The sequence below is a fragment of the Acanthaster planci genome, linkage group LG10 (assembly GCF_054643075.1).
Source record: "Acanthaster planci isolate LZ-2023a linkage group LG10, COTS_SCS, whole genome shotgun sequence".
NCBI lineage: Eukaryota > Metazoa > Echinodermata > Asteroidea > Valvatida > Acanthasteridae > Acanthaster > Acanthaster planci.
Window position 1 is genome coordinate 8,015,152 of NC_141786.1, and position 18,481 is coordinate 8,033,632.

The 18,481-nt window shown below is 43.5% G+C and overlaps 2 protein-coding genes across 7 annotated transcripts in view; one reads left to right on the plus strand and one right to left on the minus strand.

Annotated features, from left to right (window-relative positions):
- The first annotated feature begins 159 nt into the window (after positions 1–159).
- On the plus strand, positions 160–13,762 carry LOC110985977 (PR domain zinc finger protein 15-like). Of its 2 annotated transcripts, none has more exons than XM_022247520.2 (8): positions 160–317; positions 1,955–2,205; positions 2,800–3,031; positions 3,818–5,652; positions 6,480–6,806; positions 7,504–7,650; positions 8,601–8,753; positions 10,965–13,762. In XM_022247520.2, the coding sequence occupies exons 1-8, from the start codon at positions 260–262 to the stop codon at positions 11,205–11,207; spliced, it is 3,246 nt and encodes a 1,081-aa protein (XP_022103212.2). In that variant the 5' UTR covers positions 160–259; the 3' UTR covers positions 11,208–13,762. The 2 variants fall into 2 exon arrangements, with proteins under 2 accessions (XP_022103212.2, XP_086998519.1); XM_087142393.1 differs by lacking the exon at positions 160–317 and adding an exon at positions 435–753.
- Positions 13,763–14,661: 899 nt separating this feature from the next.
- LOC110985971 (uncharacterized) overlaps positions 14,662–18,481 on the minus strand; it is a 37,092-nt gene continuing 33,272 nt past the window's right edge. For all 5 annotated transcript variants that reach the window (XM_022247511.2, XM_022247509.2, XM_022247507.2 and 2 more), the window contains 2 exons: positions 18,136–18,225; positions 14,662–17,652 (listed from right to left, as the gene is read on the minus strand). In XM_022247511.2, coding sequence (XP_022103203.1) covers positions 17,395–17,652; positions 18,136–18,225 — 348 coding nt within the window. In that variant the 3' untranslated portion in view covers positions 14,662–17,394. The remainder of the gene's footprint in view (positions 17,653–18,135; positions 18,226–18,481) is intronic.

An 18,481-nucleotide genomic window follows, 5' to 3' on the forward strand; every position in this document is an offset into this window, starting at 1 on the left:
TATTGAAACACAATTGCCGGAAACGTTAAAATAAATGATTTTGTGTACAATATTGCTATCTTACTCCACGAAATTTCACTTTTTGTTCTCGGATTTCAAAAATTTTTAAAGCGATTGCGCGCCGATTGTCAAAGAGTTCATGCTTTAAGGTGTTGTATTCTTTGTGACACCGAGATCGGGAAAAGCGTAGTTTTAGCGGAAAGTAGCTTCGACTCACACGAAAAAAGTGTAGACGACGGCGTTAATTTCTCCGGTAATCATGGAAACAGAGGGGGGAAATCAACAGGATCAGGGAAGCGAAGACCTTGAGCTGCTTTGTGAGTTATTTTGAAGGCCTTAACTTTTAGAATTATTGCTATTTTTCAAAATCTCATGGACTTTTACGAGCAACGTTACGCCATCGGGTTAGGCTAGGCCTGGGCATGTACGTACATGTACACATGTCCATACGCCACCACTGTGCATGCGATCGACCATTGACAAAATGATGACATGGTTGACATAGGATGGACAGGTTCAATCAATGACCAGTTATTAACCAGTGGTTGGTTCGTCACGTACCTAGCCATGAACAGTAAAGTTGAAGTGCGAACGACCCTACTCCTGACCCGATCCCCACTATGCCTAGTCAACCGTTGTCGGGTCGCCGAGCATGCCGAGGCCGAAGGGAAGAAAAAGTGGCCGAACGAAGGTCAAAATAGGCCTACCAAAAATAAAAGTGAAAATGGTCGTTAGAAGTGACATACCATGGAGGTAGGAAGAGATGCATACTGTTTGTAGTGAGTGTCATTTTCTTATGACTGGTCGATGGTCCTCTAGACTGCACTGTGCTGTTAAAAATGGTTTATGCGACTAACCTCAAAAGGCTGATCGTGAATACTAGTTGACCAGACTAGCTCAACCATCATCGACTAGCTTATGTTCAATCAGACTTAGTTACCATGGTTACACCATGGTTAACTGTGGTCCTTAATCAAACTTGCCATGGGCCCGTCGACATGGTCGATGCTGTGTTCTGAGCAAAGCGGCGGAATCCATACCTTTCAATGCCCATGATCTATAGAGTTCAGTGGACATATTCTTGAAAACTATGGCCAGTCTTTCTGTCTTCAAGCGTAAATACATAAATAAATTGTTGAATGATTATCTCATGAATGACTAAGTTCTGTGGTTTTTACTTTTTTCCAGGGGGTTACAGGTCACTATCAACGACTACACATATGTGTGTAGCACTCCCTACTCACTTTTCGTCACATGGTTTGAACTTTACACACTGGGGCCTACTTGGATTTTTAGTCTATTATTAATAATCATAGCTCAGGATTTAGCTGGTTACAAGTGGACGTCGCCCTCTTTGACATGTATACGTGAGAGCCTATAAAGGTTATTCAACATGTTTGAATTTACTCTAAATTTGAGGAGGGTCTGTGGTCTAATGGATGGTGCAACACCTTGAGATCACATGACACACTTCCAGCTGGATTCAAATCCCAGCGATTGTCTTTTGTTTTTCTTCCCCCCCCAAAAAAAAATTAGGAATGTTCTTGTCTTGTTCATTGTACATTGACTCCGATGCTTGAGTACAGAGTTTTGCATTTTCTTTTTCTGATTCGTGGCTCCGAAGGTTTCTCTAAGGGAAAAAAGTCCAAAATTGTAAAATGGTCGGATTCCCACCTCTTAAATACAAAGTTGTAATGACTATGCTGACACTGAGCCAGACTAAGATTTGCCCTGGTAAGAATTTCTAAGTCCAAAAAAATACAGCTACAGCGCATGTTCCGGCAAAATATCGTTTAGTATAAATTTGCCTGCACTGGGTAAATATACATGCACCTGTACACTGCCTTTTTGAAATCACTTCTCCCGTTCCCGTTTCCAACTATACTTGCGCATATCCTTCAACTGCAGTCATTTCAACTGACGAGTTTCTTTAATTATTAATCATTTGACACAGGGTGTATCGACTGCGAGAAGTGCCACGGTCCAGAATGTCCCCTCCAGCAAGGCAGCGCACCCATCCTGATCAGCGACACCCCAACTATCTCCCGTGCCGTCGCTTCGCTACCGGGGATCTTGGATCTTCGCACCATTAGCGGCACGAGGCAGGTCATTGCCAACGACAGCATAGCCCGGAAGACAGTGTTTGGTCCACTGGAGGCCCTGGAGACTAGCTGCGATGGGCAAGACGAGGGATTTGTCCTGAAGGTAGCGGGAATCCAATCAGCATTTCCATCATCAGCTATATAGCATTCACAAAGGATTTGACCGTTTTGGGATCTTTTGAAAGTTGAGAGCTTACATTTAAACCTGTTTCAAGGTTTATATAAATGATATCAGACACATTGTACACCCGATGCTAAATGTTGACTTTTATGCGTAGAACTAAGAGCTGACTCTTTGACATGAATAACAAAAATTGATGGTGAGAAATTGCAGACTCTATCAAAGTAAAGCAAGAAAAACAGTGCAAGAGGTTAACCCTAACCTTCCCCAACCACAAAGAATTACACGGTAGTAAAGTGTTTAATTCTGGGGGGATAGGTCAGGTAGGCCCATAACAGCTAGCTTTTGCATTGGGTTTGGCATACCTCAGAAAAACAAAGTCCAACAGCCTCTGTGCACTAAGTCCCATATGGGTGTTTAATTAACTTAGTTTGAATGGGGAAGGTTAGGGCCGGCAACCCTTGGGGGGTTAGGGTTAATGTGAATAACTATTGGTCATGACCATTTAGGCAAAAGAAATGTTTCCTTTGCTACAAGCACTAAATAGCTGGACAATATTCCTGTGTCTACATGTAGGTTTTCAAGAAAGATGGTGCTGTGGTCAAGCTGGACACATCGGACGAGCAGCGGTGCAACTGGATGACCCTTGTCACCGCGGCCACCACCAAAGCCAACCAGAATCTGATCGTCTACCCGTTCCAGGGTGCCCTGTACTTCACTGTCATCAAGGACATACGAACTGGGGAGGTCTTGCGAGTCTGGTATGCCCCCAACTATGCCGCCAAGCTGGGACAGCCGCTACTGAATGGTAATCCTCGTATGAGTTGGATTCCGTGAGCATTTGATGCGTTGAATCTTCCTTTGGATGATTCAGATGTCAGGACCAGTACGCGTCCTACCCTTGAAAAGCACCGAACATATGTACAGTTTTCAAAATCAACCCTAACTCACTATGGCCTTTTTTCTAGGGCACATCCTCAATCCTCCAAAATCCTCCAATTGCCCAACTGCAAAAACGGCAGACGCCTAGACCACTCAACCACTGAGCTTGCCGGGGTTGGCTGGCCAGTCCTAGTCAGATGTTGCAGCGGGTACCACAAACTATTTCCAAAGATGTTGTGTCAAGGAGATGCTATTTTTTTGGCTTTGCTCCTGTTCTCACAAAAGGCTGACAGTTAATAGGTCGTTACAATGGTCCTGCTGCAAATAATTGGGCTTATATCGGAGATGTCAATTCATTGTTGCTATTACAGAGTGACAATCTGTAATTACAAATGAGAACTCTAAGATTTCCACCTTTTGAAAAGTGATGTTGTCACTTAAAATCCACGTCTACTTAAATAATCATCACATGCAAAATTCCAGATTTACTAATCTGTATATTTTCCAGAATGTCAATATATCAACCGTCTTTTTATAGATGTCAATTCGTTGCCACTATTACAGAGTGACAATCTGTAATTACAAATTAAAACTCCAAAGACGTGAGTTCAGAATCACGCTCAGAGAAGGATCAAGCAACGTGTATCCAGGGGTTTCAGAGTGTGACTCCGTAGCTGACTTTCTTTCTTTTTTTTTTCGTGGTCTTGCCCAGATACATGTACTTCAAAACCTTTGGATGAGACTCCAACAGCAGGTGCATCACCTGCTGAAGACACCGGTGTGAATGCACTCTCTGATATCAGCACAACCTTGTCCTCCACTGATGCATCAACACTCGTCAGCAAATCAGCAATAGCATCTGCAGGGGCGGAGGATACGTCCATTTCAACACCCTGGAGAGCCCAGCGTAGGATAGTCACGCGATCAAACGCCCGGGCCCAGTTGGCATCAGGCTCTTCCAGGAGGCGACAGAACCGAGCCAAAAAGAGGGGTCCCGTCTCAAAGAAGCCAAAAGCAAGTCGTCCTTCCAAATCCAAATCCGTGAAGGATGTGGACGCTGCAGGAAATGATGATGAAGATGATGAAGAATTTGATGAAGCTGATGAAGAAAGCGAAGAAGAAGAAATGGTACCATTTACAACTCTCTCCATGAGGGGTCGACCAGTCAAGCGCAAGTATGTAGTCAGTACATTGTTAGGTAAGGGCAAGAAGGCAAAGATGATCACAACGAGTAGAGTGCAGTCTCAGTCCAGTGGCGACATCACCGGTGAGAAACAAGCCCGGAAGGTGGTAAAGAAGACACTCAAGAAATACTACCAGCTGGCGCCGAAGCGCAAAGCAGCGGGAGCATCCAAGCCAGCCAGGCAGACAGACAGCATCGTCGCCAAACCTCCCAAGAGAATCCGGAAGAATTCTCACCTGCCTGAGAAAGAGTACAGACAAATTGAGGAACGCATCTGGGATGAGAGCCAGCGGTCCTGCTACAGTTGCTCGCAGGTGTTTGATGACAGCACCCAGGTGAAGGAACACCTGCAGAGCGAGCACCAGCAGGAGCCCATCCCTTGCCCTGACTGCAAGAAGCTTGTCCTCACCAGCGAACAGCTCGCGGAGCACACCGCTGCCATCCACCGGGAACCCCCAGATGCCTCCGTCGACGACGCGCCCACCTACAAGTGCCCCCTCTGCGACAAGCAGTTGCTGCACCGCCGCACCTTCCACAACCACCTTGAGTTCGTCCACAGCAAGACCTTTCGCTGTGACACCTGCGGCGGGCAGTTCTGGAACCGCTCCAAGTTCCTGCAGCACGTTGGGGAGCACCGACTGCAGGGCGAGAACGTGAACGCCGAGGAGATGTACACCTGTGACAAGTGCAAGCGGGAGTTCACCTGCCTGTCAGGCCTGAGCATTCACAAGGCCTTCGCACACAAGGAGAAGTCCTTCTCCTGCTCCCACTGCGACTACACCACGCGCTACGAGCTCACTCTGCAGGAGCACATCCTGTTCAGCCACCCGGAGAACGACCTGGGCATCCCGGAGTCGCAGAAGCTCCGCTGTGAGGTCTGCGATGCCGTCTTCCTTCGGACTCGGACCCTCAAGCACCACATGATGAACCACAAGAAGCGGGAATTCAAGTGCAACAAGTGCGACGCTGTCTACCGCCGCAAGGAGACGCTGCTCCATCACAACTGCCTGACGGCGCGCCGCCGCACCGTGGCCCTGGACGTCGTGGACCTCACCGAACCGACAGCGGGCACCTGCAACATGTTCGAGTGCCAGCAGTGCAACAAGATGTTTGCCAACCAGGCCAGCCTGAAGCACCACGCCAAGACGCACCAGGACAAGAACTACACCTGCAGCGTCTGCAACAAGGAGTTCCACAAGCGCTTCAACTTTGACCTGCACAAGTACCAACATCTCCGCGTGGCCACCAGTGAGGATGGCAGCCGGGAGCTGATCCAGGTTGGAGAGGAATCAGTGGAGAAGCATAACTGCCACCTGTGTGAAGTTCACTTCACCAAGATGAACCCACTTATTCAGCATCTCCAGGTAAAGACTGGTAGCCCCAAATGTCCAGTGCTTTCCAGAGCTGTCCAGAAATGGAGCGTTATATAAATTTTGAGTCCAGTGGTGACATTTTTCTCTCCCTGTTACATGTGACCTTTGCAGTAGGACAAGGAATATATTACTGGAATTGACTTTGCACTGTTTTTGTTTGTTTGGCAGGTAATCTGCAGTACCTTAATCAGTCTTTGAAATTAGAAAATGTGTTCTAGACTTTCATGTTACGAAATCTTGTGTCAAATGTAACCGGACAAGAAAAAAATTGGACTCTGGATTTATGGAATGGCCCAAAGGTATTCGTGCTTGCTGGCTACAGAGACCTGAAAAATACAAATTGAGAAAGTCAAAGGACCTGACTTTTTATCCTAGCAGAATCGTTTTGGAAGATTCTGCGAATTAGTTTTGAAATGCCACGCCCTCCAACTTTTTCAACTTCTGTCGCAAAAAAATGAATAATCAGTCATCACCCAAATGTACAAAAAGCTTGTGGTTAGTTGTCGTATTTGTTGAGTTACAGAGATCTATACACGTTTACACAGAGCGACAGTTTGTTCTCTTTATGTTCAGGAACTATAAATCCACTGACAGAGACCTTTTTTTGTTTACAAACCTTGCCCACCATTTTGTATGGGCAGCCATTGTTGTCCACAAGATTTGCCTCAACGTGCACATTTTGCTTCCTGGATGTAACATGAGAGGCATATTAGTGGAAATATTTGTTATATAGTGTTTTAGTAGTTCATGAAATTTTGTCATACTTTGTGAATTGTTTTCATGATTTTGTACTCACTACCTGTTCTTATTCTTGACAGAGCTACCACAGTTCGGCCATTCCAGAAGTTTACGTCTGCACACCCTGCCAGAGGTTGTTCCTGAGCCGGGAGGAGCTCTCTGCCCACGTGGCCAACCACACCCGCATCACCCTGCCCAAGGGCGTGACCCTGGACTCCCTCCACAGCTGCCCCATCTGCGGACGGGTCTTCAAGGCGGCTGGGAGCCTAACATCGCATATGAGCCTGCACACGGGCGACAAGAACCACATCTGCGAGGTGTGCGGGAAGACGTTCCGTCGGGCCGACTCACTGAAGTCACACCGCTTAGCTCGGCACGACACCAACAGCAAGATGTACAAATGCAATGTAAGTTGTCAATGCACAAATAGCTTATTTCTTACGAGCTTCTGGGTACTAGACTATGATGCATGACAAAAGTACTGTAAATTCAAGAAAAGCACAAGTTTCGAATAGGTTTCCTTTGAGCCCTTGTTATATGGCACCTGTGGCTTTCAGAACTTCAGACTGATCCCCTTTTAAGAAAGACCCTGACAACTGTGTGTTGAGGATAACAGGAATTGGTTCAGATGTGTCTTGCGAGTTTTTGTTGTAGTTTGAACTGCTAGACCCAAGTATGAAGAGCGAGTGTCAAATCATAGAGAGTGATGCTGGCACAAGTAATATTCACACCAAATATTCCCCTTTGGATGACTATGGGGGATCAACATTCCCCCTTGGATGACCATGGGGGATCAACATTCCCCCTTGGATGACCATGGGGGATCAACATTCCCCCTTGGATGACCATGGGGATCAACATTCCCCCTTGGATGACCATGGGGGATCAACATTCCCCCTTGGATGACCATGGGGATCAACATTTCCCCTTGGATGACCATGGGGGATCAACATTCCCCCTTGGATGACCATGGGGGATCAACATTCCCCCTTGGATGACCATGGGGATCAACATTTCCCCTTGGATGACCATGGGGGATCAACATGTGGGACCTTGACTTGACTCTGCATCCTTCCTTCCGGCCCTTGGCTTTCGTTGTTCTAGATTTGCGACAAGTCCTTCAAGTCTAACTGCCTGCGGGGTCACATTCAGTTCCACACGGGCCAACGCGACTACCAGTGCCCACACTGTAACCGCACTTTCAGTCAACGGGGTAACTTCAACAGGCACGTTGTCCTGCATGGCAAAAAAGTGAGTGGTAACTTAATACATTGCAGAAAAACGTAATATTGGTGAATACGTAGACTAAACCAAGAGACACCATAGCTGGGGTGGCACTGCACTCTTAGCAGTTGCTAATTTGTTCTACGAAAAAATGATAGTTTAAATGATTTTCTGTGACTAACGTAGCCAGATTCTGCAGTCTTCTGGATCAAAATAACATTGTTCTGCTGTGGATTTGGCTTTAAAAGAAAAAAAATACTTGGCAGCATCCTTTTTGGCCAAGTACAAATGATGAGATTCATTTACAAAGAACAAAGAAAGAGAACCACCTGGGTTAGGGACCAAAATATACAAATAATAGTTAAATGCAATGTCACCGTAGCCCACCTGTTAGCTTTGTTTTACTGCCAAACCTGGTTCCCTACGGCTACAAAGCAACCTGCGGTAATAAGAACAGATTGATCCTCAATTGCCAGTGGGCCAATCCTGCCACCAGTGACGCAAATGCTGGGGTGAATACTAATTGCATGGAATCAGTAGTCTTTATCGGGAAATGACGCGTTTGGCTACTTGCACTGCATAAATGCAGCTGCTAGTTTAATAATAAAAAGGCATTCCAAGCTACCACATGCTGACGCACATAGGTTAGCTTGACGCGCTAGTGCAGTTTGCAAATCTGGACACCCAATTGGTCACAGAGGGAAGTAATTCATGTTTCCTGTCTGACCATGAGCATTGATCCACCACAGTAATGGCTTCTGACTCTGAGTGTCGAATTACTTTATGGCTGTGCTTTGTCAAGTAATTTTCAAGTACCACGCAGCTAAACTGGAGACAAGGGACACTGGATGGTGTCTGTCAGTTGGTATTTTAAGCCTTTGCGAGCGCCGCCAAACTTTTTGATTCGATTTGCCCGACTTTGTCCATGGCTGCCCACCACTTGAACATCTTCCCGTGGTTGGAATTTACACGCACAGAAACAGTACAAGTGCCCCAACTGTGACCGGGTCTTCAAGCACGAGGAGTACCTAGAGCGCCATCAGCTGGTCCACGGGAGTTACGACTTCGTCTGCACCACCTGCGGGGGGAAGTTCTCCACCCAGCACTTCTTGACCAATCACATCCGCAAGGTGAGTCCAATGAAATGGTAGGTTTCATGTATGTATATACTCGTACATGTCATTTTGTTTTCTGTGTGGCCTGGAGTATGCTTTACATATCCTCAATTGGGTTTTAGTTTTAATGTGCTCGTTGATATTTCTGGATATTGTATGCTCACTGTCTTAGATCTGTTTTTATTTTGAGGCGATCTTGATGAGAGGAATTAGACACTTTTAACATAATTTTTAATTGTACAGCACTATGAGCCGCCTTGCAGGCATTGTGCTTAATAAAACGATTTATTAAATACACTTACTCTCCAGTGTTGAGATGTTTCAGGTTTTTTCTGATTTGAGGATTTTTTGGTCAGGATTTTCCTGATTCCATTATTTTGCAAACAATCTTGTTCAAAATCTGGGAAATCCTGGTTTACCATTGTTGATGTTTTTCACACAGAACTCAAGCAATGGGTTTTAAGGGATTCCTTAAGGCAAACACGGGGACCCTGTGCTGCGGTGGGATCCTCCAACCTCACGGCGATTATTTTGTGGGTACTTCGTTTTCCTCCAATCGCACCCCTGACTGTCAGAAAAACATTTCAACGTCGTTTCGATAGTAACCTCAGCCGTGCAACTTTTTTTCCGATAAATTAAAAGCAACGAAAGGGCATCATGTGCTTAGTGTTGTTAATTACAATAAGTATTACAAACTCCTGACATTCACACATTTTATTTTGGGCTATATCCAACACACATGGACGTGGGCTGAGTGCTATAAATACCTAGAAGGGGACGTTGATGGAAATTCTTAAGGTTCGTTAAGGTTATCCGGGGTTTGAAGTCATTTTTCAGTTGCTTTTGTTTTGTTTTCACATGCTCTCACGAGTTTTGACAAGTATTTTACAAGTATTCACAATTGCGTTAAGTGTACTTCACAAGTATTCACAGGCTCTTCATACTCACACCAGTCTCAACAAAAGCTACAAGCCGTCACTAAGGCTGAATCTGTCCAAATATTTGAATATTCAGTTGTAACAGATTCCTGCAAAAGCTGGAATTAAGCTGCCGTTATATTGCGTTTTGAAATATGCCCTAGAATGCACTTTTGTGCCCAAATAATTCCATTTTGCCCAATTTTTTGTTGATTTTCACTGCGGAATAATCAATTTCAAAACTACATATCCAGATCTGAGTATTTGAATAATTGGCACAGCCCAATTTTTCACTCGTGGCTTAATAGCAAAAGTACTTGGGATGATAAGTGGAAAAATAAGCACTTGACTACGACTCTGGATGTTGGTGGGGTTTTAGGTTATTGTAGTTAAATACTATTCATAAATATCTCTGACAGTCTCCCTGTTCAACAATGTGCAACTTGGCTGTGTAGTAACATTTGATAATGCCTGCTGAGAAGTGATAATGCCTGCTACGTAAATCACTTGCTGGCACCTAGATAACGAGACAGTTTAATTGATTTTGATTGGTCAAGAGTCCGTGTGCACGCTGTTCGCCAAGCATGCACCAAGTCCACAGGAGGAGATTCTATTGGATAAACTTGCATAAGGAATATACCATAAAATGTATGGGGGTGTTTGGGAAAGTGAAGGTAACATTCTACCTCTTCCAAATTTTCCAGGTTGGGAGGGAGTTTTTTTTTTATTTTTTTTAAGGGTAAAATGTCAACAAACCTGATGAAGAAACATGCATGGTATTCATGGTCAGAAAACATGTTACATGTGTAAGGTACAGAAGACCGCAGAAGCTATTAAGCTAGATAGTTCCAACCACTGGAAATTTCAGCAGATCTTCTCAATAAACCTAAAAGCATTAAAATAAAAAATCAATGACTCACACAGACACAGTGGTGACTTTTTTCAAATTTAATATGGTAGACGTTTTAGCACACTGCTTCTAATACAAAAATAATTGTTTTTTCCCCTTATTTCTGTAGTTTTAGGTAAATAAAAAACAAACAAAATGCAGGTCGGGCGGGGACGCTAAACAAGTAATTTTTTACGTGGTCCAATGACAATAACGTACGGCTGGCTAGCTCAGTTGAGCACTTGTACGTTATTCCAGAGGTTCCAGGTTATTCTCCTAACCTATTCAAATCAGATTCTTTGTTTATCTTCATAAGTACAACATAAGCACATCGTCTGTTTCCCTTTATTGTTTGTTTGATGGGCTTAAGAGAACAGAGTTTTTTTTGGTTATTATTGTGACATCGATCTGCTTCCATAGGTCCACGAAGCTGAGGAGGCGTGCCAGTGCGAGTACTGCGGCATGAAGTTCAAGTACCTGCAGTCCTACCGTAGCCACATGCACCGCAAGCACCCAGAGGTCAACCGCAGTAACTACCGACCAGTCACTGAGTACTCCGCCGACGTCCAGACTTTGGAGGGCATCGTGTCCTCGCTGATCACGGTGAGCGAGGACACCGGGGAGGAGGGGACAACCACAGAAGTCCAGCAGATGCAGGAGTGAGGAGAGGTTAGAGTCCAGGTCAGAGCTTTTTAGCTGAATTCAGCTTTTTTTGTGTGCACCTGCTGTGTACAAACGTATGGGGATTTATTTCGTTTCAGCTTTTTGCTAGCTGTTTTCAACTTTAATTTTCAGTGGCCACTCACACCCCTGTTTCATGAAAGGTGTGCGTGATGAACGGTTTTAAGAGTTAGCCGAGGATCAGTTAACTATGCTTGCTCTTGTGACGGGTGCTCATATCCTCAGTAGGCACACACCTTTCAAACAGCAAAAAAATAGTTACTGGCATGTGATGACAGATGGACCGGTGAGGTTAGGTCACGAATATGTATGAGGTTTTGACAGGTACACCCACCTGTCAAAACCTTTTCTCACATTGCATCCTTTGAACTATTTGCAATATTTGATTTAGCAGTTATTGTGATGTCATGAATTTTGAATAATTCATCAGCCTTCCACTTTATTATCCAGCAGATATTCTGTATTTTCAGTTGTATGTAGGTTGTAGAGATAAGAATGTTATTTTTAGTATATCGGAAAAATCCAAGGCATAACCACACAATTACTGGATTATGTTCTGTCTTTTGCTTGGCTTTGACTTGAAATTACACAAGTCTATGGTAGCGGCTGCGGCTATTCCCCATAGAGTTGTTTGTAATTTCCAGCCACAGCCAAGTAGTTGGAACAGGGCCTGACTCAGGAATTGTTTTAAGCACAGAAAGTAGTTGCTTTGAGAAATGGGTACCAGCCAAAACCAAATGCATATGATTTATACTGGCTACCTAACTGAATTGTGCTCAGCACGTGAATCTGGTAAGCAGAAATGTTTGAAGAGCAGTTTCTCACCTCAGCAGAATAAAAAATAACCTCAAAATATGCATGCATGCATACTTTGTTTTGCTTGACAAAGAGGGCGCCCTGTGTTTGAGTCATCAGCTTTCAACGTGTTAGGCAGGTTTTGGGCTCAACAAACACCAGCAGAGAACCTGCAGGTGGACGTGGATGGACACTAGCATTTAGGCCGGTAACCCATTCTTGCTAAATAGATGTTTTCTTTGCTTTGAAATCGGCCATAGTCCTCAGAACACCCAAAAGACCACCTCCTTTCTTATTTGTCTGTGATTGTAAACTTTTACTTCATTGTTTTCCTAGAGTTAATTTCTTACCCGTGTAAATACTTTCCTAGGACTTTGGCAGAGAATGTTTGTTCAGATACCTGTTTGTGTGGGTAGCAATGAAAGAGAAACCATTTTTCTGGCAATGTGTTTTTAAGAGATTTTTTGTATGCCTTTTTTCCTTCATGGAATTGTATGAGTGAATTTTTTCACGAGAGGCAAATTGTCTGAATAAAAATGCAAATGATAAAGGAGATATGAATATACTATACACATACTATACACACACAGGAATCAAGTTTTAGTTGGTATTGATTTAGATGGAATTCTTTTACTTGTACCAATTATGACCTTTTTCCTTTCATCGAATTGTCGCTGGACTGTAAAGACTTGTATAAGTTTAAATGAGAGACTAAGTGGGACTTCTTATAAAAAAAAAGGAACCTTGGAATCTTGATAACCTTTTTTTTTCTTTATTCTAAAATCAAGCAAATGAGAATAGTTACCAAAGTCAGGAAATGGGCCAATGCGAGCAAGTTTCATTCATTCATACTGCACATTCCAGGGTCTGGTCGTTTAGCACCTTGACACCTGTGAATACGATCTTCATTCTGAATCAAAGTTATGATTTCAAGGGGAGCTGCACCACAGTAGCACTTGCGAAGAATACAATGGGACTAGAAAGATTGGCCAGTTAATCCTCAGCGTGGATTTGTTATGTTTTTATTTCAATTGTGCCCATTCTGTTGAAAACCAAAACTGAATACATTAACCCTCCTATGCTGAAGTCACTCTTTGGGTCATTTGGTAAACACCTCAAAGAAGCACAGCTGTGTTGTGTTGTGCACTGCACTAACAGTCCCTCACAGGAATATCAGATTGCACTTTTGTGCTGCCCAAGAACTGTGCTTCACTGTTTCATGGGCATAATTGTGCAGTAAACCAAATGCAGTGAAGAGGACTGCACAAAAGACCCTGGGTCATTTTGTGCTGACAACCTACTGTGTACACACTGAACCTGCGCATGTTTGAGTTCCATATATATAGAAACTACATGCTCACCAGTGACTGTGGGCATTTGTGCACATTTGTGCTGTAAAACCATAGGAGGGTTAATATCTAGTTACAAGTACACTTGGGGCTGGTACTATACACAGCAAACCTTGTTTATAGGCCTCTCCCACAGCCTCATTTGCCTACTGTATCCATACGGTGGCCAATGTTTGCAGAAATATCACTCTTTCTTTGTGTCAGGTTTTGACTCAAAATGGGCACTGAATCACTTTCAAAATGGGCTAAATGTCCAGTTAGTAGGCCTAGTAGTAATTATTGGTGACTTTGCATCGTTGTGGCTTATTGCTGTGCTTTTTTGCACTGAGGGCTCTCGGCAGTTAACAAGCCACTGGTACCCTAAACAAAATAAAACTGACAGAGGAAGGGCTAGAGATTTTTCATAAAATCTTGTTTTTTATTCCTTTTTTTCACTTTATAATTTCCATTGTTGTTGGATAAAACAAATTACCTCAGTAACTTCCAACTAGTGGCTGGAGTAAGCATTCAAAGGTGCACTGTGTGCATCTCTTGGTTATTATGAAGAATTTTGGGAATGAAATTTTCTGCTTCCTATGTGTACACTTCCATTTTTGCTAATGTTATGGGAAATACTAGTACCACTTTCAGTTTTTGGACCAGCCACTCGGTTTTCATAGGTTCGGTGACATATACTTTGGTTCAATAAAACTTGGCAGCATTCTCTGGGTACAAAGAAATATTTGCATTGGTGCGCAAGATGTTACATCCCTGCTACCCCTGCTTGCCGGGCCCATAAACATTCCCAAAAGCCATCTCAGTTCCCTGAGGGATTCTGATGGCCAGAAGCAGCCATTTTAGGTTCTGACGGCGAGTCAAACACAAGAAGAATCTCCACTCTCACATTTACTCCTGATTGGGGAGAAGCAAATAGTGTCAAAGTTTCCTGCTCAAGGACACAAGCAGCGTAGCCCCCAAAGACTGGACTCGGAACCCCAAGTGGGAAAAGAAGAAAAGTAGGAATTTAAGATGGATTTGGACTCCCAACGAAATCCCACAAACATCAGTCAACTCAACACTCGTCTTGTGACAGTTAATCACGCCAAATGCCTGCTTGACGTGCATGTACCCCCCCCAAAGATGTGGGACTTGATCATTTGAAATTTAATTTGTTATTAAAACAATGTCTACCGTGTTTTGTGGCTTCTCGGATTCAACATCACATGAACTACTGCTGTAACATAATGCATATATAAATAAACAGAAGTAAAATCTTTTGCAACAGAATAAGATTAGCCCAACAGAAAGTAATCCTGTAGTGAATTTTGACCAATTTATTTACATACTGTTGGTGTATTCTGATATCCTGATACTGTACTTTATAATTTGACTATACATGTACATGTACATATGTACAATATACAGTAATGCCCTCCGGAAAGCACAGTATAATCACAGATAATACAAAAATATACTTGAGATATGAAACAGATAAAATGATGAGTTGAGTCTAGGTTTCCTTTTTCGTGGACATTGCAGGATCAGAAAATTTCAATTCTGGAGTTTGAAAAATCTGTAGTTTTCTACACTGGAAGGACTGCATGGAGCTAAACTCGGAAAGTCTGATGTCGGGTTTTAGCTGGCTGCAGTGCCACATTTTGACCGGCCAAGATGCTACCTGTATAGTGTCAAATATTGATCGGCCAAGATGCTACATGTATAGTGTCAAATATTGACCGGCCAAGATGCTATAGTGTCAAATATTGACCGGCCAAGATGCTATAGTGTCACATATTGACCGGCCAAGATGCTATAGTGTCAAATATTGACCGGCCAAGATGCTACAGTGCCACATTTTGACAGGCCGAGATGCTGCAGCCCCAAACCTTTTCATTGTTTGCATGGAGGTAGACACTTGAGGAATAATAAGTTTAGTCCTCATTGGTACATACAGGCACCAATATTATGCACTTGAATCTAGGTTGAGCTTTTTAATTCAAACACTGGAGTTGCAGACCCAAACTCAAAGAGGTGAACTGTCCCTCAAGTCTTGTCATATCCCACAGAAGACAACTCAGCAAAACTTCAGTCTTTACATCTGAGTTATAAAGTTCAACAATATATGTATGACCTTTCCAAAAACAGGGCTGACATTGTTAGAAAAAACCTTAATTTATGGACTATTTTATGTTTCACATCAGGACACAAAAGTTGTTTCTCCCTTTGCTTACTAAAGTATTCAAACTGTTGGTGCATAAGACTGTCATTTTTGATGTGATTGACGTGCCAAAGTAGAGTAATTACTACAACTAATGGAAGACCTACTTTGACCTCATTTTAGGTACTGGATCACAGTTACATGTACATTGGATGTTTTACCATGGTCATTCCATCCAGTTGTCAATCTCTTCGTTTTTGTACGAGGACAAGAAGGCTGCTTACCTTTCACTTTGTAGCAGTTACCTGAGCAGGGGTGAGATATGTCAGAATTTTTCCTCATTTCAGGATTTTTTCATCGGGATTTCCTTGTTTTTCAGGATTTCACAAACTATTGGAAAAATGCTGAGTTCACCGTTAAGGTGTTTTTGCTGACAAAAACTGATACCGAACACAAGAAATGGGTGTTGTTAGGGGTATCTAGAGGCAAATACAGATGGTGATAATTTCGTGGGTTTGTCACTTCCCAGCACTCGCACCCCTGCCTAGGTTTGCTCTCTACTCTATCAGGCCTACTCTGGCCTAGGTCCTGTTATAGCAAGACATCTAAGAAATAATATTCACTGTAACGTGGGTTTTATAGATCGTTGCCTGGCAAAATCGTTATTGACTTTTGCCTGTTCTTACTCTGTTAGGTTATGAATGTCTAAGTAACTTTGTAAATTGTCAGTAGTATTTAACTTATGCCACTACAATCCTTCAAACGGAATATGCCAACACTTTCAACAAACATACTGCAGTCCCTTACATAAGTCCAGAACTTGTACAATAAGGGACAGCAGAAATCATCTCTTAGAACCAAAATCGCTTCAACCTCAACCTGCTCCCCCCCCCCAAGAGGAGTACGCCGGGACAAGTTTGCTACAATGCCTTCAAGATAAAATAAGAGAATGATGCTGCTACAAAAACGAGGAACAAAAAGCAAAATCAAGCAAAATGTGTGAAAGAATTCTCTCTCCATTTGTATACATGTCAGGCAGTTTCTGACAATCTTTGGTTACTCCCTTGCCTCTGAAATACAGTTTTTTTCCAAATACACATAGTTCTAAATCAGAGGAGAACTTAACAAGAAAAAGTGGCACACCCTTTCGAGATGAAAGTTTAAAGGCAAATCCATCTCCACCGAGTCCTGAAAAAGCTCATTTGAACTGGCATATGTCTTAACAGATGTGCCAAAAGCGAGCTGCCAAAGCGTGCAGTCCATTCTGAAAGACATTCAGTTCATTCCAGAAGAAAGGGGCTCACGCTGTCGGTCATCATCTGTGCTTGGCTCTGTCGCAAATCAAATAGTTGTTTTCATACCTGGCAACAAACAGTGGAAAGATTGTGACACCAAAGTGATGCAACTGCAGGACGAATGAACAGTTCGGGCACCAGGTTTGCAGTAGTTTCGGGACCATGGTGCTGCTCAGCAGGCCTCCGTGGTCCATGGTGCTTAGGTTTCCCAGTTTTTCTTGCATCGTGAAACTCGATTTCCCAGAATGCTTGGATCACATCACCATCCCAGTATTAAACCAAACAGAGTGTTCTCTCTGCCTCTCTTTGTCTCCAAGTCACAACTTCAAACTCCCATGATTTGTTAGCCACTGATTCCGTTTACTGGTGTCATTACGATCATTTCCTATGGCATCAGTTCTTTGCCTTACTTTCCCCCCTTATGACCTTTCATTTGACAGACTATAACAAAATCACACGTTAGCTTTTGATGTCTCATCAAGCTGCTGTCACTGCACACTAGGCATAAAGGTATCCGTTGAAATCAAGTTGTACAATACAAAATCCCAGCTCAAGATGCTGACATTCACTTGCTGCCCATCCCCAGTACGGTACTATGATCCCGGCTCTTCTTCCACTGGTTCGTTTTCTCTGAATCCCGGTAGGAGCTGAAAGGGGGGCTCCAGTCCTTGCTGGCTTGTGCCTTCGGCAGCGTTTCCAATCTCTTCTTCCTCCTTTGGTGCGCATCCCTTACAGAGGGGATTGTCCAGGAAGTAAGGGTCCACCTGCTCTCGTAGCACTCGACCCTCCTCCAGAAGTGCCTCTGCTCTCTCTCTGAGCTGCCTGTTCTCTCCCTCCAGCCGCTCAATCTCCTGTGAGTCAGTCAAACAAAGATTATCGCTTTTGCATCTCTGCCTTGTCTGCTGCCCTGGAGTCTTTGTCAGTACCGCCCCCACAATTTCCTCATCTGCACCCCTGGCTCAGAGCTGCAGAGTACCCATGTGACTCCCTCCCCATCCTATCATACACCCTTCTCTCAAATGCCTTTTTGATGCATTGTATGTCATCTGCATGACATCCTCACTTATGCAGTATAATATTCACACTGGTTTGGGTTCGGTGCCTCTGGCTACATCACAATTTTGCTTATGAATATGCAAATTCGTGTAGCAGGAAAAAGTAAAAAGGTCCCCTCATACGGATAAAATTATAGCAAAACAAAAATTAAAAACAAGGTTAATTGAAAAACGAAGGTGAAATGTCAAGGATTTTAGTAAAATATTTCTGTTACATACTCCCTTGAATTCCCACTCAATGGCTAAAAACCTGCTCCCCTTTAAGTCCCTCCCCCTTACAGTTTGGTTTCGTTCGTCCTCGTCTCTCTTCCGCTTTCTGCTTCTTGCAGATGACTCGCGGTTCTTCTCTCGCTTTATTTCCTCTTTGCTCTGTGTGAGATTAAACGAGAAATACCTCTGTGCTTTACATAAGTCAAAAACACTGCTTTCTTCCAGAAACGCACATAACCACAAGAAATATGAATGAGTTATGCCGCCAGCGGGTAGCGTTTGGATGGGGAAAACAACATTATCTAAAAAGTGGTCCCAATGCCCCAAACGCTTTTCTCAGCACTTAGAAACACAGCTGTGGTTGTGTGACAAATTGTTCTCTCAAACGATGCTATGAATGTATATTAACCCTAAC

What these genes read in the sequence shown, in the direction of transcription:
- LOC110985977 (XM_022247520.2), top strand. Translation starts at nt 260, where the DNA reads ATGGAAACAGAGGGGGGAAATCAACAGGATCAGGGAAGCGAAGACCTT. An exon ending in CACTTATTCAGCATCTCCAG is followed by an intron (nt 5,653 to 6,479) that starts GTAAAGACTGGT and finishes TATTCTTGACAG; the next exon opens with AGCTACCACAGTTCGGCCAT. An exon ending in TTGTCCTGCATGGCAAAAAA is followed by an intron (nt 7,651 to 8,600) that starts GTGAGTGGTAAC and finishes TTACACGCACAG; the next exon opens with AAACAGTACAAGTGCCCCAA.